Raw genomic sequence first — 20,716 nt, 5'->3', positions numbered from 1 at the left:
GTGTTTTGGTCTTGTGGATGAAAGAAGCTTGGTAGAATAGAGAAAAAAGGGAAAGAAGAGAAAAGGAAAAAAAAGAAAGAAAGAAAAGAAAAGGAAAGGAAAAAAGGTTGGAAAACGTATGAAAAATTTTAAATATATATATAATAAAATAGATTCAAATGAAATGAGGAAAGTAAAATGAAATAAAAAATTTAAAAATACAGTAGAAAACAATAAAGAAAAATGTTTTTTATAAAGCATAAAATAAAATTAACCCTTTCTCTTTCTGTATTCAAGAATAGGAAAGAAAAGAAAGGAAAGGAAAAGAAAAAGAAAAAGAAAAAAATTGAATAGATGGATCAGAGAAAAGAATAAATATTATTGAAATTACATCCAGTTTGCCCTAACAGTCAAACTATGAAGCACTTTATAGTCTATAAACTAGCAGGCAGAGAGACTGGTGGTGTTCCTCTAGAGCACAGTTGGAACAGTTGGACGGACTTGGTGTAACGGCTCTGTTCTCCACTAGATGGTACTGCTTAGCTTATTGGTGTGGATCCTTATGGCACATGTACACGTGTATGCGCATGCATAGAGAAGGTAAAAATGGTATCACCTGGCTACATAGTCTCTGGCAACAGAACTCTGTGGTCTCTCCCACCGGCAATAAAACACCCCTCCTTTGTCTCTGGCTACTGTCCACTCCCTACTTCTACACTGTCATGATCAAGCTGTCAGCCTACCAGATGGCACCTCTCTCCAAAATTTTATCTCAGATGAGGATGTGTTTCTAAACCCCTCACTTCTGAGGTCCCTGTGGCTTTGACCTGCTCTGACCATCTGGGGGAGTATCTTGCCGAGCAATGGCCAGGTATCAGCCAGTCCACAGGAACATTTGTGTGACCGTGCTACTGCAGATGCCAGAGACTGCGGCCAGGTGCCAGCCTGCCCCAGAAAAAGTCCATGAGATCATGTAGAAGCAGCGTTTCAGGGATTATGGTAAATCAAAACACACATCTGGCGCGAAGCTTCACCTCCCTCTAACGTCTTTGTTCCAAGACCAGCAAATGTGGATGTTCTCTGGGGTCTGCTGAGACCTTTGCCTGTGAGGAGGCCGCACAACCTCTACCAAATGTCTTTTCACCAGGGGAACTGCCTCTCTCCCATGTGGTCCGAGGACCTCTCAATCCTGGGGATTGGCCCTTCCCACCAGAGCTCCACCAGTTATCGAGCTGTGGAGTTCCAGAATCTGTGCTCCCCTGTTTATAGAGTCCTAATCATATTTAAAGCCTCTCCTTTCACCTTTCTTCCTTTCTTGTTCAGTCCCTTATGGGTATTTCCACTCGTTCACTTTCTCTCCAGCTACTTTCAGGGAGAGTGCTTTTCCTGTACTCTCCCCTCTGTCTCTGTCCTCTCTCCACAAGCAAAAATTGCTCCCTACACTCTGCAGCTTCTCTCTCCCAGTTCACCTCTGTGCCACATACCTGCCAAATTCTGTGACTCAAGTTATGTAGATTGTGGGGTTGATCCTCAGATCAATCTTATAGGTGTGCAAGATGGTTTGTTGTTGCATTTCAGGGATGAGTTGAATTTCTAGCTGCATTTTATGGACAAGAGGAGCAAAAAACTTCCATGTTGCTCCGCTATCATGGTCCCTCCCCTTATTTCCTTTACTTTTGATTGCCTTTGTATTTGTAACTGTGCACCACTATCTCAAATATAGAATTTTAGTCAATACCTTAATTTGGGTATTTCTTAAAATGTGATCTATACATTATACACAGTAATTTCACCAAGGGAGTTGGTAATCAAGACAGGATGTCACACATATGGAATAAGACAACTAAAGTACATAAATATATTGACGTGGAGGTTGTGAGGTCGGGTTTTCATCCAATCTCTGGCAATTTCAAGTTAAGTTTCCTTGAGAAATTCCTCTTCATTATTAAATTAAGGCATCTGACCATATAGCTTCAGATGTAAATTCAAGCACTACAAAGCAATGACTATAGAAAGAGAGTCTATCCTTTCTGTGTTGCACATGATCCCCAGGTTTGCTTATAATCCTTAAAAAAGGAGATTTCTCATCTGAATTTTTCTTTATTTAGGGCAAAACATGTTTCCTGTGTCTAAAACTGGTTGACCTGGTCATTTGCAAACACTCGTTCTTGTCCACAAATCTTCTAAAATTAATACGTAGAATATCCCTTTCAAAAAATATAATTCAAAGATAACACTAAAATAACTGTGTGATATTGGTGACATGTATATTTCACATTCCAAAGGGGGTTGTATTGGGAATGAATCAGGGAATTCCTACTAAGAAAATAGTGGCAAATCAGTTGTAGTGGAAAATAATAGGATTTTATTGAGGAAGATAAAGTAAACAAATACTAGTGGGATTCTTAAACAATAGGAGTAAATCAGAGACTATAACAAGCTGGAAGATAGTTAGAAAACCATTGATAGGGAATTTGGTGCTGATATGCTGGGGCTAATCTGTCATCTGTCATTTAACTGGAGAGAAACAATGAGTATTAAGTTCATCAGTACATGGAGTTGTGGTTAAATTTTAGATTGAATTTGTAGTTGTGAAACTTCATTTGCATATTACTATTCCTACCCAAATATATTCTTACCTTCTCTCCTTCTCTCCTCTCATCCTTCTTTTCCTTACCCCCTTTCCTCCCTCCCTCCCTCTTTCCTCCCTTATTTTCTTCCTTCCTTCCTTCCTTCCTTCCTTCCTTCCTCCAACCCCCACCCCACTTTCTTTCTTCCCTCCTTCTCTTTCTCCCTCTCTCCTTATAATCTTAATTTCCCCTTCCTTTTAACTAGATGTGATCTTCCTTTTCACATCTTCCTTTTCCTCTAGATGTGATAGATAGCTAGAGGACAAAGATTTCCCTTGTTTGTCAGAAAATTAATGGTACATTTTATCCTAAGACACATATATGCTAATAACTTTCACTTACCTTTTTTTCATTTTCTCTAGGAAGACCCACTACATTATGTGAGGTTATGGGGAAAGCAGAAATTTGGCTAATCCGGACATATTGGGATTTTGAATTTCCTCGTCCATACTTACCTAATTTTGAGTTTGTAGGAGGGTTGCACTGTAAACCAGCCAAACCATTACCTAAGGTATGTCTATTACAGTGGAGGATGTTTTGTGTACCGTATGATATAATCCTATTATTTCTTTATTTAAAGTGTGCTGCCTCAATAACAGAGATATACTATTTGCTACTCCAAATCTATTTTACAAACCATAGGAGTCTTTTATGAATTATATTACCTTTTTGAACTTCACTTTGATATTTCAGCTGAAGAAAGAAGTGATTCAAGTGGCATGTTAAAATATCAGTGTGTTGAGCACCTGGCTGGCTGGGTCAGTTATGCATCTAACTCTTGATCTCAGCTCAGTTCATGATCTCACAATTCATGAAATCGAGCCTCCATGTCAGTCTCTGTGCTGTCAGTGCAGACCCTGCTTGGGATTCTCTCTCCCTCTCTCTTTGCCCCTTCCCCACTTGCACTCTCCCTATGTCTCAAAATAAACAAATAAACTTTAAAATAAGACATCAATGTGTCTATAGTTTGGGTACTGTATGGAAGGAACAGGAAGCTATAGCCTTGGAATTCCCTCAGGAAAGTGCTTTGGTCTTCCTAACAAGTGTGATGGGGTTATGAGGTGAGACAGTTACTATGATTCCTTGAGCGATAACGATGCCTTCATGAAAACTCTCAGATAGATTTCACAGACTTTGGTCAGTAAGAAGTAAGTGTTGACAGAAGACATGGAATTAGGTAGCAATTCTTGGATAACAGTGACCTTTACCAAGACAGGAAATAATTCACAGAAAAGCTTTTTTGAGATGACAAGGATGGATTCAGTTCAGACCTATTCACTTTTAGGAGCCAAAGGAATTTTCAGGTGGATATTTCTAGGAATCATTCAGGTAATGCAAAGTCTGGGTTTCAGAGAGAGCATTAGGAACAGATTAGGTAAAATAGTCATAGAACTGAGAAACCCAGTCACTGAATTTGTTCTTTAGTACCATGATGCCTGGTTTCTCTGAAGTAAAAAGGAAAATTGTGTACCACATTCCAAAGTCACCAACAAATAAATATTGATAGCCAAAAATGTTGGAAGAAGACAATATTGAGAAGTAAAAGAGAATGAGAGAAAAACATGATAAGAATATTGTATTTAAGTCTCTTTATCAATAACTGTCTTTATGAAAGAATTGAAGAGGCAGACACTCATTTGCTCATGTTGCAGATAAACAAACAATCTCTGAGACAATTGCAGGTTAAATAGTGCTCTTAGGAGAGTTCTCAATTTCTATTTAGTGTAAAATGCATATTTAAGTTTAAATCTTATGGCAGGATTCTGGATATACTTTTCTTACCACTCAAGTTATAGCTGCAGGTAAGCTCTACTGAGTGTTATTATAGCAGATAATGAACCAGTATCTAAACAGAGTTACAGAAAGGGATGTGACATATTCCTTGTTCACTAGATAAAATTCCATACCACACTATTATATTTATCTTCCCATCCTCACTTTTCACACACACACACACACACACACACACACACAATTTCACAACATAGTTCAGACATGTTTTTGTAAAGGAGGAAAAATTATTCCATCCCAAGCCCAATTACTAATACAAACATTTGGACAATATGGACACCAATCATAGCTTATATCTCTGATGAAAAAATTATGCCAGTCATTGGATACACAGAAAAAAAAAATGAACAACAGCCAAATCAAGAATCCAAATCCAGCTGCTAGATGTGTAAGGCTTCATGTACATGTGTGTGTGTGTGTGTGTGTGTGTGTGTGTGTGTGTGTGTGTGTTTATTCAATCACTGTCCTTAGGGTGGTAAATCAAAATGGCAAAACACCAATTCCTGGGACTTCAGAGATATTCTCCTAACATTAACTAAGCTAAAATAGCAATCTACTTTCATTTATGACATCATCCTTTCCCTAGTAATTTTACTACCTTTAAATTGATAAATACATTGAGAAATAAATATAATTGATAATTGTAATAAATATATTGAAAAATATTACAGGGAAGCCACAATAGTTGCACAGGGCATGCATAACAGATCTCTAGAAGTTGACATTCACATAAATTATGATACAAAAGACTGTAATCCCAGACTTTGCAGAGCCCAACCTGCATAACTGTAAGTGGTGACCCAGAAAATTTTATTTGTCGAGAAATTTATATTTACCAGTGCGCTAAGGCTCAAGTTAAGGGCAGGTCAGCTACTTGTGGGAGGGTAGACAAATAATGTCTCATAAATGTTATCATGATAGGACAATAGCAGAAGTTTACCTTTTATTTTTTTTATTTTTTTTTAATTTTTTTTTAATTTTTTTTAACGTTTATTTTTGAGACAGAGAGAGACAGAGCATGAACGGGGGAGGGTCAGAGAGAGAGGGAGACACAGAATCCGAAACAGGCTCCAGGCTCCGAGCGGTCAGCACAGAGCCCGACGCGGGGCTCGAACTCACGGACCGTGAGATCATGACCTGAGCCGAAGTCGGACGCTTAACCTACCAAGCCACCCAGGCGCCCCAGAAGTTTACCTTTTAAAACATATAATTATATATTGAAGTTCTAAAAAACTCATTTGTAGGCCTATTAGTCAGGAAAAGAATAAACACGAGAAAAATATCCTGAATGCCTAATAGGGAGTTAGATTGATTTTTTAATAATTTATTGGATCTAAATTGACATGGTACAATTTTAACACATGTCATGCATAAATGAGAAAACTTTTCTCCCCCTATGATCCTGCATATTTGCAATGAAAATAATTTTGTCTTTGTAGGAAATGGAAGAATTTGTCCAAAGTTCAGGTGAAGATGGTATTGTGGTGTTTTCTCTGGGGTCAATGGTCAGAAACCTCTCAGATGAAAAAGCCAATCTCATTGCCTCAGCCTTGGCCCAGATTCCACAAAAGGTTAGTACAACATTGGATCCTGGTGCATAGCAACTCTGCCAATTGGAGAGAAAGTGTGGCTAACAGGTCTCTTTCTAGATCAAAGTTGAAACACTGAACATAACTAGTACCATCTGTAAGTAAAATTTTCTCAAAATATTAAAACGGTGTATTGGGGCACATTTGGTCACTTGTTTAATAAACTTTTGCATTGCTATGGAAATACATCTTTTTATACTATCATTTATTTTCAATGAAATAGAGATTAAAATGTTAAGATCCCAATAACCTTTTGAAATCTTAGGACCTGCACTGAGTACTCCTCAAATTCTCAAGAATGTTAACTCCAAGGTCCAGGAAAGGAGAGAGGTTCTACATAAAGTAGACAGGAATCATACTCAAGGATATACTTTATATCTCTAGGTTTTATTAAGATTTTATCATGATCTAGTTGGTTTAGAAATAGAAGCTTCATCTTTCTAAACTGAAATTTCTACAGTTAAACACAATTAAAAATCCTAGTATTATTATCAAACAGTATGTATTTTCTGATTTATGATACTCAATTAACTTTTTGTTGTCATTATAGTTAGAGATTTCTACTCTTTATATACTCCTGTTCATTAAATACCCTAGAATTCATTATATTGGCATATTAGTTAAACTATATAAAACTCTATAACTGTGAGTGCACTAATGAGGCCTGTTAAACCTTTGAATTTTTATTTCTAAGCTTTTCTGCTAAAATTTTGCCATCTGAGAATGGGGAGAAAAAGGAACTCTCTTGCACTGTTGGGAATGCAAACTGGTACAGTCCCTGTGGAAAACAATATAGAGGTTCCTCAAATAGTTAAAAATAGAACTACCCTATGATCCAGCAATTTCACTGCTAGAGATTGACCCAAAGAATAAAATACTACTGATTCAAAGGGATACATGCACCTGATGTTATGGCAGCACCATCAACAATAGTCAAATTATGGAAAGGGCACAAACATCCATCAACTGATGAATGGATAAAGAAGATGTGGTATAGATACACAGTAGAATACTATTCAGCCAAAAAAAAAGTGAAATCTTTCCATTTGCAAAGACATGGGTGGAGCTATAGAGTATAATGCTTAGCAAAATAAGTCAAAGACAAATGCCATATGATTTCACTTATACACGGAATTTAAGAAACAAATGAGCATAGGGGGAGAAAAGAGAGACAGACAAACCAAGAAACAGACTCTTAGTTATAGAGAACAAACTGATGGTACCAGAAGGGAAGAGTTTGGGGGGACGAGTTAAATAGGTGATGGGCATTAAGGAATTCACTTGTTGTGATGAGCACTAAGTGAGTTATGGAATTGTTGAATAAAATAAAAACTTAAACAGTGTGCCACTTACTTATATTCAATCTGAACTTAGTCATACAGAGCTCACCCCTAAAAGTATGTAACAAAAGGTTAACATCCCAAGAAGATACTTTATTAAATAATTACAGAAGGCAAACCTCTGTCTCCTCCTCCTTCCAACTTCAGAAGGAAGGAGAACAAGGCAGAAAGGAAGGAAGGAAGGAAGGAAGGAAGGAAGGAAGGAAGGAAAAACAAGAATGGAGAAAGAAAAAGAGGCAGATGGAGGGAGAGAGGGAAGAAGGAAAGAAGGAAAGACTATCATTCAAAAACCAGACAATACAATTTTAAAGCTAATTATATTTCTGGAAAACATTGCATTTGAAACATGAGAGTTAGGATGGCCTTATGACATAAATAAATTTACACAGTATTCATGTTTATTTTAATGTTTTTTAGAACCTCCACACTCTGGTTGATTAAATTAGTCTTTTCTCTCTCTTCACTTACAATCTCACACCTCAATACTTTGAGTGACAAATATAAAAATGATAAAACTATATTTAATAGACTATTAGCACAAGCCCTTTTTGACAAGGTTGATGTAAACAGTCCCACTATATCTCCATGTTTGCAAACTATCCCTTATGTCCACTTTTCTCACTATCACATAAAGTAGTGGTGGGCTACATGACTTATAAATAACTCTATAGCCTTAAGTTGACTTCATTGTGTGTTTTCACTTGCAAAATTAAAGTACTGTCTTCCACAGGTTTTATGGAGATACAAAGGAAAGAAACCAGCCACATTAGGAGCCAATACTCGGCTCTATGATTGGATACCCCAGAATGATCTTCTTGGTAAGACTGAGGAGAAAAAAAGCTGTACAATTGGAAATGGACAAGTAAAGTGACTGTTTAACAACAAACAAATTCAATAAGTATGTAATTAAAAATGTCACATTTTAGGCTAAAATGAAAAACACAAGAAACAAGTGTTGGCAAGCGTGTGGAGGAAAAGGAACTCTCTTGCATTGTTAGTGAAAATGCAAACTGGTGCAGCCACTCTGGAAAACAGTATGGATGTTCCTCAAAAAAAAAAAAAAAAATAGACGTGCCATATGATTTGGTAATCACACTACTGGGCATTTACCCAAAGAATATAAAAACAATAATTAAAAGGGATATATGCACCCCTATATCTATAGCAGTATTATTTACAGTAGCCAAGATATGGAAGCAGCCCAAGTGTAACCAATGGATGAATGGATGAAGATGTGGTATATTTACACAATGGAATATTATTTAGCCATAAAAAAAGAATTAAATCTTGCCATATGCAAAGACATGGACGGATCTAGAGAGTGTAATGCTAAGAGAACTGAGTCAGAGAAAGACAAATACCACATAATTTCACTCATATGAGGAATTTAAGAAACAGCAACAAAAGAAATGAGCATAGGAAAAATAAAAGAGAGACAATGCAAGAAACAGACTCTTAACTACAGAGAACAAATGGATGGTTACCAGAGGGGAGGTGGGGGAGAGGTAGATCAAACAAATGCTGGGGATTAAGGTGTGCCATTATGGTGATGAGCACTGGGTGAAATATGGAATTATTGAATCACTGTGTTGTATACCTGAAACTAATAGAACACTGTATGTTAACCATACCGGAATTTAAAATAAAATCTAAAAAATAAATTAAAAACTAAAGCTAGAAAAAATAATAAAATGTTACATTTTACTTACAGTTTCAAAGCAGAAATAATTTGAGAATTGGCTCTGGATTTTATAGATTCAATGCTTTCTTCGGTTCACAAAAGAGCATCTTCAATTAAGACTCTCATTATTCTTCAAGTTTCAATCTCAGTTCAGGTGTTACTTCCTCAAGCAAATCTTTCTGCACAATGCAGAAGGAACTAATTCCTCCTTTCCTGGGATCATTGTTTTCTATGTGCATAGAAATATCCCATGTGCTCAGCTTTTGTGGAAAATGCTGCTTTCTTCATTGACTTACCCTGTAGTTTTTTCCCTGTCTCTTCCTGAAACTCTGTTAACCTGTCTTAATGAAATCCTCACCCACTTCTCACCCAATTCCCGAACTAGGTCATCCCAAAACAAAAGCTTTTATCACTCATGGTGGAACCAATGGGATCTATGAAGCTATTTATCATGGGGTTCCTATGGTGGGAGTTCCCATGTTTGCTGATCAGCCTGATAATATCGCTCACATGAAGGCCAAAGGAGCAGCTGTGGAGGTGAACATAAACACAATGACAAGTGAAGATCTGCTCAATGCCTTGAGAACAGTCATTAATGAACCTTCGTAAGTACTACTGCTTTTAAAAGCTTACCATTGTTTATACTGCCCATCACTCCTGGAAAAACATCCATTGTCTCATGCCTTTTAACTGATTTATTTTCAAATAACAATCATATCAATATAAGAACCACTCTATTATTTCATTTCCCATACACTGGAGTAATTTGCTGAAATTGCAAAAAAAGACTAATACTTCAAATATTTTATCAATGTAATTTCAAAATCAATAATTTCCATGATGACATAAACTCCCAGATATTTTTTAATAATCTGCTTATATGTATAGACACACATATATATGCTTATTTAAATAGTATAACCATTCAGTAAGTACAAAATTGGAAGTAATAATTAACACTGCCATTCAAAAATACCCATCATTAACGCTGACTATATACCATTCTGCAGTTTATGAATATACACAGGGAGGATAAATATAGAGTAGGCAATAATTTTATAAATATTGGTTATTACTATGTGTTGATTTTTAAACAAAATATTGTATTTTATCTGAATTAGGTAAAGATTAATTGCAATAAATCAATAAACTATATTGAACTTCAGGTATATATCATTATGGTTTTTTTTCCCTGAAAGATCTCACCAAGATTAAGAATTAATACATGAACTCAGTTTTGTCTTTATTTTTAACTATGTATTTTTAATTTTAGCAATAGTTGAACTCCTGCTATAGAAATAATCTCTAATATGTATTACTTAAAATTTTAATTTGTTGGCTTGCCTGAGTGGCTCAGTCAGTTAAGCAGGTGATTCTTGATTTCAACTCAGGTCATGATGTCACAATCCTGGGATCAAGCCCTATGTTGGGCCCTGCATGTCCCCCAACTTGTGATCTCCCTCTCTCTCTCCCCCACCTCCAAATTCTTTTTTAACATGTCAATATGTATGCCACTTATTTTCCTCATATTTACTCTTTTGGCTGTATCTTAAGGGAATCTGGATTTGCCATTGATTCAGAGATTTTTTACTCCAAAATATTTTGGATTCATTCTTAACTGAATATATTGTATGAATTCCCTGAGAACATGTTTAGCCTTATTTGCTGAATGCCTTGATATAAGAATGACACCTCTCTGAATATAATATATTTAGCTCTCTCTTTTCTTCAGAACTGTGTAAATATTACTCATGGTATTCTGGCTTTAACTCCTTCTGTAAGAACTTGAAGCTTGTCTGATTATTTTTGGTTGTTTCTTTTTCAGTTTGGAAAAAAATCATCTTTTTTTCTAAATTCAGAAACCTAGTTAATGATGTATCTTTATCAGTTATTGTCTACACTTTTCCTGGGTTATGGTATGTCCTTTCAATACTATTAATCTAGAATAAAAAATATTTAATTTTTTTCTTCTCAGAAAATTTTTTGTTTGTTATTTATTAGAATGTTTGTTACGTTTTTTTCTATTTCAGAGACATCAAAGTTCAATGTTCTCTATGTTAAAATATTTTGGATTGTTTTGCTTCTGTATTATTTTCTAAGTGTCCTAATATTTTTTACTTTTCTTAACTCATTGAGATTTCCTCAAACAATCCATAATTAGTAAATTTACTTTTTGCCATTAAAAAATTACTGTTTCTAATTTCATTATTAATCCTTTAAGGAGGTATTTTAACCATTCAAACAGCCCATTTCTATCCTTTATCACTGTTTTTTGTTTTATAACTTGATTTTTTAATCTTTTGTTGATCACCATTGCATTCTTATTAAAATTCAACTCTCCTTAAGCTATGTATTATGCCTAACTACATTCTGAGTCCATCATTTTTATGTTTCCCCCCAATATTGTATATTTTTTCATCTAGCTCTCTTGGTGTTTGTTCTGAATTTGTACAGGTGCCTTGTATTTAAACTTGTTTCCAGGTTATCTGAGACTCCATTATTTTATTCAGAGGCAAAACTCAAAGGATAGTTATCACATTCTGTTTATATTACTGAAATCTGAAATTCAGGAGGTAGAGGAGAAGGTAAACTCAAAGGCAATGTTGTGCAGCTTTTTTTTTTTTTTTTTTTTTGGTGGAACTAATCTATGTAAAACCATCTATTCAAAGCCCTACTTGCAGGATTTTTTAGACAAAGGGGTCAAGGTATTGATTCCCAAGCGGGAGAACACTCAATGTTTGCTTTATATCCAACTTAAAAAGTCAGTGCTAGTAGTTCATTTCCCCCTCTCACACACATTCCAATCAAATGATTTTTATTAAATTCATTTTAAGTCTTAATTTTCAAAATAGTCTTGGTATCATCAATTCAGGAGCTGGATCTAGGGTTAAGAGCTTCATCAAGGCTTACTATGATCTTCTGTTTCTCATAAATGATGATCTCGATGTCTAATGCATTAGACTTGCTGGGTTGTTAATTGCTGACAATGTGGTTCCTTTTACTAAATATCAGAGTAAGTCAGTTCTGTAATTTTTTAAAACTCTACTTTATTGCATAGAATGCCAGTAAATTTTATTGTAAATTTGGAAACTATTGACACAAAAGATAGAAACATAAATAATCAGAATTTTCCAGTAAAATACCTAAAACTATTTCTTTTGAAATATCTTACCATTAACTCTAAACCTAATTCTAATTCTGAAATTATCTGGGAACAAAAGGGTTTACTGTAGAGTATATATATGGATAATTTAGTTTCCATTTTTCTTAATCCATAAAGGAATTAAGGAACACAAAAGATTACACTTAAATACATAAACTATAGTAATTTTAATTAATTGAATGTTTTGAGATAACAGTCATATAACATTAGTGTATAATAAAATATTAAATGATCATTTTAAATATGAGCATAGGTCTTTCTTTTCACATTGATAGGAAAGTATATTTTACAAATGCAAGTTTATCTATCTAGTATATATGTATTTCAGATTTTAAATCTCTGTCTATAAATGGAGAAAACCTTGAACAAAAATATGATTTGGAAAAATAGGCATTTATTGCCACCACAGTTTGCCTGAAATGTTTTAGGATGAGCTATGTGAAATTCTACTTAACCCTACCTATATGACAATCCAATTGAAATAGTATGACTATCCTTTCTCCCTGCACACCAAAAAAGAATACAAGTAAGTTACCCCCTGCTACTGGATCTAGCATACCATGTTCACTGGTGATTGATGATCACATTCCTCCTTTTCCAATCCCAAATGTCCGACTCACATCAGGACATCTCTTCGCATTTCACCAACCTTCCTTTAGCTTCATGTCTCCATTTGGAACTTTTATTTCTAACACAAAACCAAAATAAAATATACTAATTCTAGCTCACCAGCCAAGAAATGTCCAGTGAAGACATTACTTGCCTTTCAAATACATACTTATGCCCATTGTTATTTGAGAGATTAGAGTTGTTAAAACTCTATATAACTATTGCTACAGTGATGTCACATTGATTAGGGGCAATAATTCTAACAAGATATTTCTATTATTCTGAAAAACTGAAAGTTCATGTCCTTGATACTTCCAAAATTACCCTATTATCTTGACACAATCTTGATATTGTCTATATAGACACTGTCTTTTGCATTACAAAAACACAAGTGCGTGCAGCAGAGGAATTATCACAGAGTCAAGGTCTTAGACACCGAAGAAATGGTTTACTTATGTTAATTATCAGTTACTTGTCTATCGTCATGAACTAGCCAGAGATTAGAGACCATGCTTATGGACCTTCTTATGGATATTTCCCCACAATATTGGGTTATTCACAGTCTTGGTTTTGGAACGATCCTGGAAACTATACTTTACACAAGATCAAAATTGCTGCTTGGAAAACTTAGGCTATACATTTGTAACAAATTTATTCCATCTCTTATGTTTGCATTTCACCGCATTCTGTTAAGAATATATTTCTTCTACATCCTCTCTTAACACCTCTTTTGAGATTCTATACAATCAACAAAGTTAATGTCTCACAAAGAATGAATTTTTTCTCAAGGTATCTATGGCCTTTGGCTTAATTAACATATAACATGCATGACATATTGCCTATAATGAGAAGAAAACCTTTTTCTAATTCCTATGTAATTTCTCAATTGTCTATTTTTGCCTACCAGTTATAAAGAGAATGCTACAAGGTTATCAAGGATTCAACATGATCAACCTGTAAAGCCCCTAGATCGAGCAGTCTTCTGGATAGAGTTTGTCATGCGTCACAAAGGAGCCAAGCACCTGCGTCCAGCTGCCCATGACCTTACCTGGTTCCAGTACCATTCTTTCGATGTGATTGGTTTCCTGCTGGTCTGTGTAGCAACTGCTATCTTCTTGGTCACAAAATGTTGTTTGTTTTCTTGCCAAAAACTTGGTAAAACAGGAAAGAAGAAAAAGAGGGAATAGATCTTTCTAAGTTTGGCAAAGGCCTTAATGGGCAATCCTGTTCATTCTAGCCACAGTGACCTTAATGAAAACACATGATCTCCATCCTGTTTTCAAAATTCCCTTTCCTCTACCTTAGCTTAGAGATAAAGCCTAGAATTCAACATGATCATTAACTAGTAAACACGTCCCAGTCTTCTTTTGTCTTCTCCCAGGTGCCTTTACCCTCTTCTTCTCATTTTCCTGACACAGGGACACTAATAATTTTATGTATACTCTATTCAAAATACCACTATTTTTCAGTATGCTTAACCTTAGGAACATGCTGGCTGACAACATGCTGAATCCTCAGGAACACACAAAGTATGAGCTGAATGTGATGGATGTAGGGAACATAGAAGACTAAACTTCACAAGTTCCCCTAGAATATACAAATCAAGGAACCACCATAAAATATTAGTATGCTATAATAAGAGTAATTATTTCTTTTTGCATAAAAATAAGCCCTTCTGCTAGCCCAAAGCGACTGGAGTCAGAGCCTATATTGATAACTGTAATAATGTATCATTCTGGGGAAAGTCTACAAATTCCCACTGAACACACAGATAATCATGGCCTATGTTCCAGCCTGTAATCAACCAGTACTCTTGTGTGGACTCCAATGCAAGGGTCTGGGGACTTCCCTCAAACAAAAGAGATTAAGTGGGTCATTATTTGCTCTCAGGGACAGAGAATGTCAGCAATGTTAAAGATGAAGAGATCATTTATGGAAGAAATAACTAAGAAATATAGAAAATATTTTAGTAATTTTATGAAATGTTTAATTAACAGTACAATTGATAAAGTTAAATGCCAATTTAGTATATTGAAAAATGACTAATGCACATAATCTATAATCACTCTTTATAATCAAATTTGTTCAGTTTTCTAGCAAAAACAAACATTTACTTGGAATATAAGATCATTGTATCATTTTTCAGTCTTTGTCTTCTACAAATTTAAATTTATTAATTAAGCATTATGCCAAGGACGTATGGTATTAGCAGGTCTACATGACTAAGGGCATGCTATAGTAAATAGTTATCATGCAAAGATCATATTTGAATCAGCTTTGCATTAATTTAGCAACTAGATTAAAGACTGCACTTTCTTTACCCTTTATAAACTTAATGACATGTTCTAATTAAAGTTTTAATTCCAGTATTAGCTGTATAGTTGAGGCAATAAATAACATCCATTGGCTTACTGAAAATTTTGAAATCTGTTGTCATTTCAATGTGGCATTTTGAAAATTACTTCCAATTTTAAAATAACTGAATGATATATGATACATGAACATATAAGAATTTCTTTTTGAATATGTACATGACTGGAAATGCAAATAAACTCTTAAAAAATTTTTTTGTGAAGGCTGAAAATGTGTTTGTTAAATGTTAACATTTTAGTAGTTGATTCATGTTGATGTGTTTTTAATTTTACAATTTGATTATGTTCCCAGAAGAGCTGCTTTTGTTTGTTCTATGCCCAGTTCACTTTCTGCTATTGGATTGCAGTAAATGGCTTAAGGTCCAATGAGAGGTTGGCTAGCTATTCATGGTGTTGAGCACTACCCATGTTCAGACACCCATTTGGTTTCAGAGACTGGCCACCTACCACATAGAGATTTGTTTCTGTTCAATAGCCACTGCTCACCTCCTTTCTCCCCTCCTACTGGTTATCTTCAGGTTTCTTCCTTTGCCTGAACATCAGAAGGCAGCTGGCAAAAATTCCTGTTAGCTGTCTAACTGCAACATGTATTTGGATAATAAACAAACAATTAAATAAAAATAATACATATGCACATACATACATTTATACATACATACATACATACCCACTGAAAATGAACTTTCCTGAGTGGTTGTTTGTAGAACTATTCAAATGAGGAAACTCTCATCCCTAACAAGCAGAAACCAAGTCCTATCAGAGCACTGTTCCACAGCCCTTACATTCTCAGAACTTAGAGATACTCAAGAGGCTGCACTTAATACTTTTACTTATTTTGTTCATAAGCATTACATGTTCCCCTTATCCTCTGACAGCATCTCCTCTAGTTAGGGTTCTTTACCTGATAGGGTGATCCAAAACTTCATCCACAGCAAATAAACGTCAGCAGCTTAATTACCTTTGGTATTTTTAATCCATGACTACAGCCAAGAGAGTAACACAATCTTTGACTGAATTCTGAAGCAGAGGAGCTCAAAATAATCAAGAAACATTCATGGTTTATAATCTAAGTAAATCATGGCCATATCATTCCTCTTTTGAGAAATGCAACCTCCAACTGCCTGACTTCAAGTTTTAATAATGGAAAACAAACCTGTCTAAGGAAAATGGTGAAGCATACGTGTAGGGGACTCATTACCATTTTCAACCCCTTGAGACCTGAACCATGTATTCAAACTAAAATACAGAAGACTTTTTATATGAGACTCTGATTTGAAGCATACATTGCATCCTTTGAGACAGCAACTAAAATACATAGGATATTGTCTCCCAGCTAAAACCCTGAAAATCTTTCATTAGCTAAGGGGGAATTTGGTAAAATCAGCAAATTCCATGAATATTAGATTTTGCTGCATTTCCTTGGCTGTAAATATGTTTCCTGGTCATACACAATGTTGATATCAAAACCAACATTTTTACTAAGGCCTCATGTGCATAGTTTGTGATCTGGCAGAAATACTACAGATAAGGTGAAGGGGAAATCTGTTATCTTGAAATTATAACTACTTCTATGAAGAATAAAATGGTTCATCCTTTCAGTGGAAGGTGACCAATTTTTCTACTTTCTAGCTAGCTAGAACCTTAGGCAGTTTACCATATTGGGAAGGAGGTGGGGACATATTTGCTAATAACAGATTGAGCATGTAACAGCTGGCACAGCCAGATGAGCCTTGGTGAGGTGAACTCCTTGCTGTGCATTCATACATAGTTTCATCCCAGTCTTCACTGCTTTGTGCATGAGCTTTATGATAAAATTCTGGACTGTCTGGAAAAAGACTCCAACAGGACAGGACTGCTCATCCAAACCACCTTATTATTGATACCGTTGTCTATAGCACATGACTTCTGAAGGGAATTTTTACAGAATATAAGTATCTTCATAATCTATGCAAGCTCCAAGAGGCTTATTCACATACCTCTACCCTCAGATCTTCTTGCCTTTAATCTTCTCTCTAATTATTCCTGTCTTTGACAAACCACTCAATCCATTAGTCTTTGCCTATGAATCTATAGAGTTGTAAAGCACCTTTTCCCCATAAAAACAGAGTTACCTAGATATACTCCTTGATATTTTACACATGGGGAAAATTTTGTTTTCACCACTGTCTTTCAGAGACACCTTTCAGTGGAGCTGTAACAATGGCTACTTCCTGCTGCTGGGAGAATATCATGTATACTCATACATAAATTAGCCCTGGGAATGTTTTCCCTATTTTCAAAGGGTAATTCCTTTGTGATTCTGAAAGTGAGGATTGACAAATTTATTTAAAAATATTCGTTAAGTTCCATGAGAGTCTAAGCCACCTGCAGAGAAAATTTACTTGTTTTTCTGGGCCTGCTTGGCCTGTTCTCATATATACTGTATCTATTTAATTGTGTTATGTTGCTGCTAACGTTCAGTCACATTTTTCTTGCTACCACAACATAGGCCATCACAAGTAGCAGAGTCACTTGGTGCCCATGGTCAAGTGTCTCATCTCAGCCAGAGCTCAGTAATAAGCCAGGAGATGTTTTTTTTTTTTTTCCTATGGGAAAGAGATATCATGAAAATGGATCATATTTTTCTTCAACATCCTAAGATTCTCTTTTTTGGGGGTTGTCAAAAGTTTATTTAACATTGCTATCTGGTACTGGCATAGTAGTTACCCTTGGATTTTCTTTATTATTGTGGTAAACAAAGCAACACATGAGATCTACCCTCTTACCAAAATTTTAAGTATATGGTACAGTGTTATTAAAGCATAAGCCCAGTGTTTGTACAAAAGATCGCTAGAGATCATTCATCTTGCATAACTGAAATGTTTTGCTTCTTGAGCAGCAACTCCTGTTGACCCATCCCTCTAGCCTCTGGCATCTACCATTCTACCTTCTGCTTCAATAAGTTTGCTTACTTTAGACACCTCGTATAAGTGGAATCATGCAGTATTTTTCCTTCTACGCCTGGCTTATTTCACTTAGCATAATGGCCTCAAGTTTCTTCCATGTTGTAGCATATGACAGGATTTCCTTCTTTTTTTAATGCTGATTAATATTCTATTTTATGTTTATGCCACATTTTCTTTATCCATTCATCTATGGGTAGACATTTATGTTACTTCCACGTCTGAGCTATTGTGAATAATGCTACAATTAACCAGGGAGTACAGATATCTCTTTGAGATACTGATTTTAATTCTTTTGGAGAAGTATCCAGAAAAGGACTTGCTATATCATAGAAAAATAAATTTTTAATTTTTTGAGTAATATCCATACTGTTTTCAATAGTGGATGCATCATTTTACTTTCCATATGTGTTACATTACTTACATTTATATTATAACAGTGCACAATGATTCTGATATCTCCATATCGTCACCAATACTTTCTTTTATAATGGCCACTCTAACAACAGATGTGAGGTGATGTCTCATTGTGGTTTTGATTTGCATTTCCCTAATGATTAGTTATGTTGAGCATTTTTTCATATACACATTGGCCACCTGTATGTCTTCTTTGGAGATATGTCTATTCAGATCTTCTGCTCACTTTATTCAGATTTAATCACACAATTTCCATGTAGATGACAAAAGTCACCTAAGATGTTTCAAACAAGATCACTTCAATGAAAAGAATACTTAGCAAATATCTGGGCAGTGTGAAGGATACTAAAAGGAATGGTGAGGCCCCCAGACTAACAACAGTTCAAACCATTAACCCATTAGGCTAAGGCATAAAAGAAAGCGGTAATATTTCCAGAGACTAGCGAGAATAGGAACTGTGTAGGAAGAAACCAATGACAAGAGATGTAGTAATGGAAAGACAAACCAATTGCCGAAGACAAGGTCCCAAATCAGGGAGGAAACAGCAAAAAAACTACAATTGCTCTGTTCTACCATTGTCTGAACCAGAAGTGACAAGGCAGAGGAACTCACATGATACAGTGCACAGATGTGAGCTTCCTGAGAGCCAAAAGTAGAAAAGAAAATTGAGGATAATAAATCTGGGAATATAAATAAAGAATAATCAGAGCATTCCAGGTCCACCATTCAGAACAGAGACAAAGAAACAGAAGTTATAAAGTGAGAATAAGAAAGAATGACTAGGTATCAGGAGTAAAACTGGAGATTTTATTAGCAGAGGATGCTGCTTCAAGAAGGAGGGAAAGAATAATTGTGAAATTATTTAAGCATTCTCATTGATACATGATGCAAAACCAGGGAAACTTTTACAATACACTAACTTTTAAGACACGCATGAGTTATCACTGAGAAGGACACCAATGTAATCAATTTTACAGATACAATTGTTTACCTGAAGGTCTAAACTTATTTAATCAAATAACTATTAGAATTAATAGAAGCTCAGTAAAATGAGTAGATACTAAAAATTCTACATCCTTGAACTTACTGAGTAAACTTTTCCCAAGTATTTGTGAGGTGATTTATACACATTTCTGTAGTACTTAAAACAACTCCATGATGCAGACATATTCATCTTAGTAGAATGAGTAAGAAAGCCATATGTATGTACTTAATGTTATTTTGTGGGGACATAAAATCAGAAGATACATCAGGGGCACCTGGATGGCTCAGTCCGTTGAGTGTTCAACTTCAGTTCAGGTCATTATCTTACTGCTCGTGAGTTCAAGCCCCACATCAGGCTTTGTGCTGATGGCTCAGAGACTGGAGCCTGCTTTGGTTTCTGTGTCTCCTTCTCTCTCTGCCCCTCACCTACTCATGGTCTGTCTCTCTCTCTCTCAAAAACAAATAAACATAAAAAAATTTTTAATAAAAAAATAAAAAATAAAATCATAAGATACATGAAAAAACAAATGTTTATATATAACTATGTACATAAACTACATGTTAACAGTGCATATATATTTTTATTTTTATAATAGTCTCCTCTTACATTTGACTTAGAATTTTTTTTAATATAATTGTCAAATTGGCTTACATACAACACCAAGTGCTCATCCCAGCAAGTGCCCTCCTCAATGCCCATCACCCACTTTCCCCTCTTCCCCATCCGCCATCAACCTTCAGTTTAGGGGAAAAAATAGTTACATATAACTCATTTATATAAGTATAATTACACTTGTAAAAATTATATGTGCTAATGAACAATGACTAGAAATATGAAACTTCATTCAATGTTGATTTAATTCACTCATTTATTCAACAAATATTTTTAGAGAAAACATGGAGAAATTTTGGAGAATAATTGTGCTATTACAGAGGATATGATAGTTAATAAATTAAACACTGTACTTCTTTATGAAAAATGAGTAATTTTCTAGAGAAAAGAATTGCAAGTGTGGATATGAAAATAATATTGAGAAGTTTATGACCATTATGTCTTTCTGTATTTTTCTACCATAAATATGGCTGTCCTTATCCATTTATCAACAACAGAAATTAAGTTAGGTGCCCTTTAAGAGCTTCTATTAGATTTCAAGTTTTCATAGAGAAAAGTACAATGAAAGGGAAGTGTCCAGGGAGGAGAAAATTAAGATGGACTCCT

The 20,716-nt window shown here is 35.1% G+C and overlaps 1 protein-coding gene across 5 annotated transcripts in view; it reads left to right on the top strand.

The window, feature by feature from the left end:
* The window catches only part of LOC132692468 (UDP-glucuronosyltransferase 2A1), a 61,230-nt gene extending 45,890 nt beyond the window's left edge, over positions 1-15,340 (top strand). For 3 of the 5 annotated variants that reach the window (XM_060654933.3, XM_060654936.3, XM_060654935.3), the window contains 5 exons: positions 2,972-3,120; positions 5,840-5,971; positions 8,060-8,147; positions 9,396-9,615; positions 13,690-15,340. In XM_060654933.3, the coding sequence (XP_060510916.1) occupies positions 2,972-3,120; positions 5,840-5,971; positions 8,060-8,147; positions 9,396-9,615; positions 13,690-13,969 (869 nt within the window). In that variant the 3' untranslated portion in view covers positions 13,970-15,340. The remainder of the gene's footprint in view (positions 1-2,971; positions 3,121-5,839; positions 5,972-8,059; positions 8,148-9,395; positions 9,616-13,689) is intronic. The other 2 variants (XM_060654934.3, XM_060654937.3) reach the window with 1 other exon arrangement.
* Positions 15,341-20,716: the final 5,376 nt, after the last annotated feature.

Source organism: Panthera onca, chromosome B1, assembly GCF_046562875.1.
Source record: "Panthera onca isolate mPanOnc1 chromosome B1, mPanOnc1 haplotype 2, whole genome shotgun sequence".
In the NCBI taxonomy this organism is placed as follows: Eukaryota; Metazoa; Chordata; class Mammalia; order Carnivora; family Felidae; genus Panthera; species Panthera onca.
Note: the sequence above shows the minus strand (reverse complement) of the source record. Positions and strands in the feature narration are given on the sequence as shown.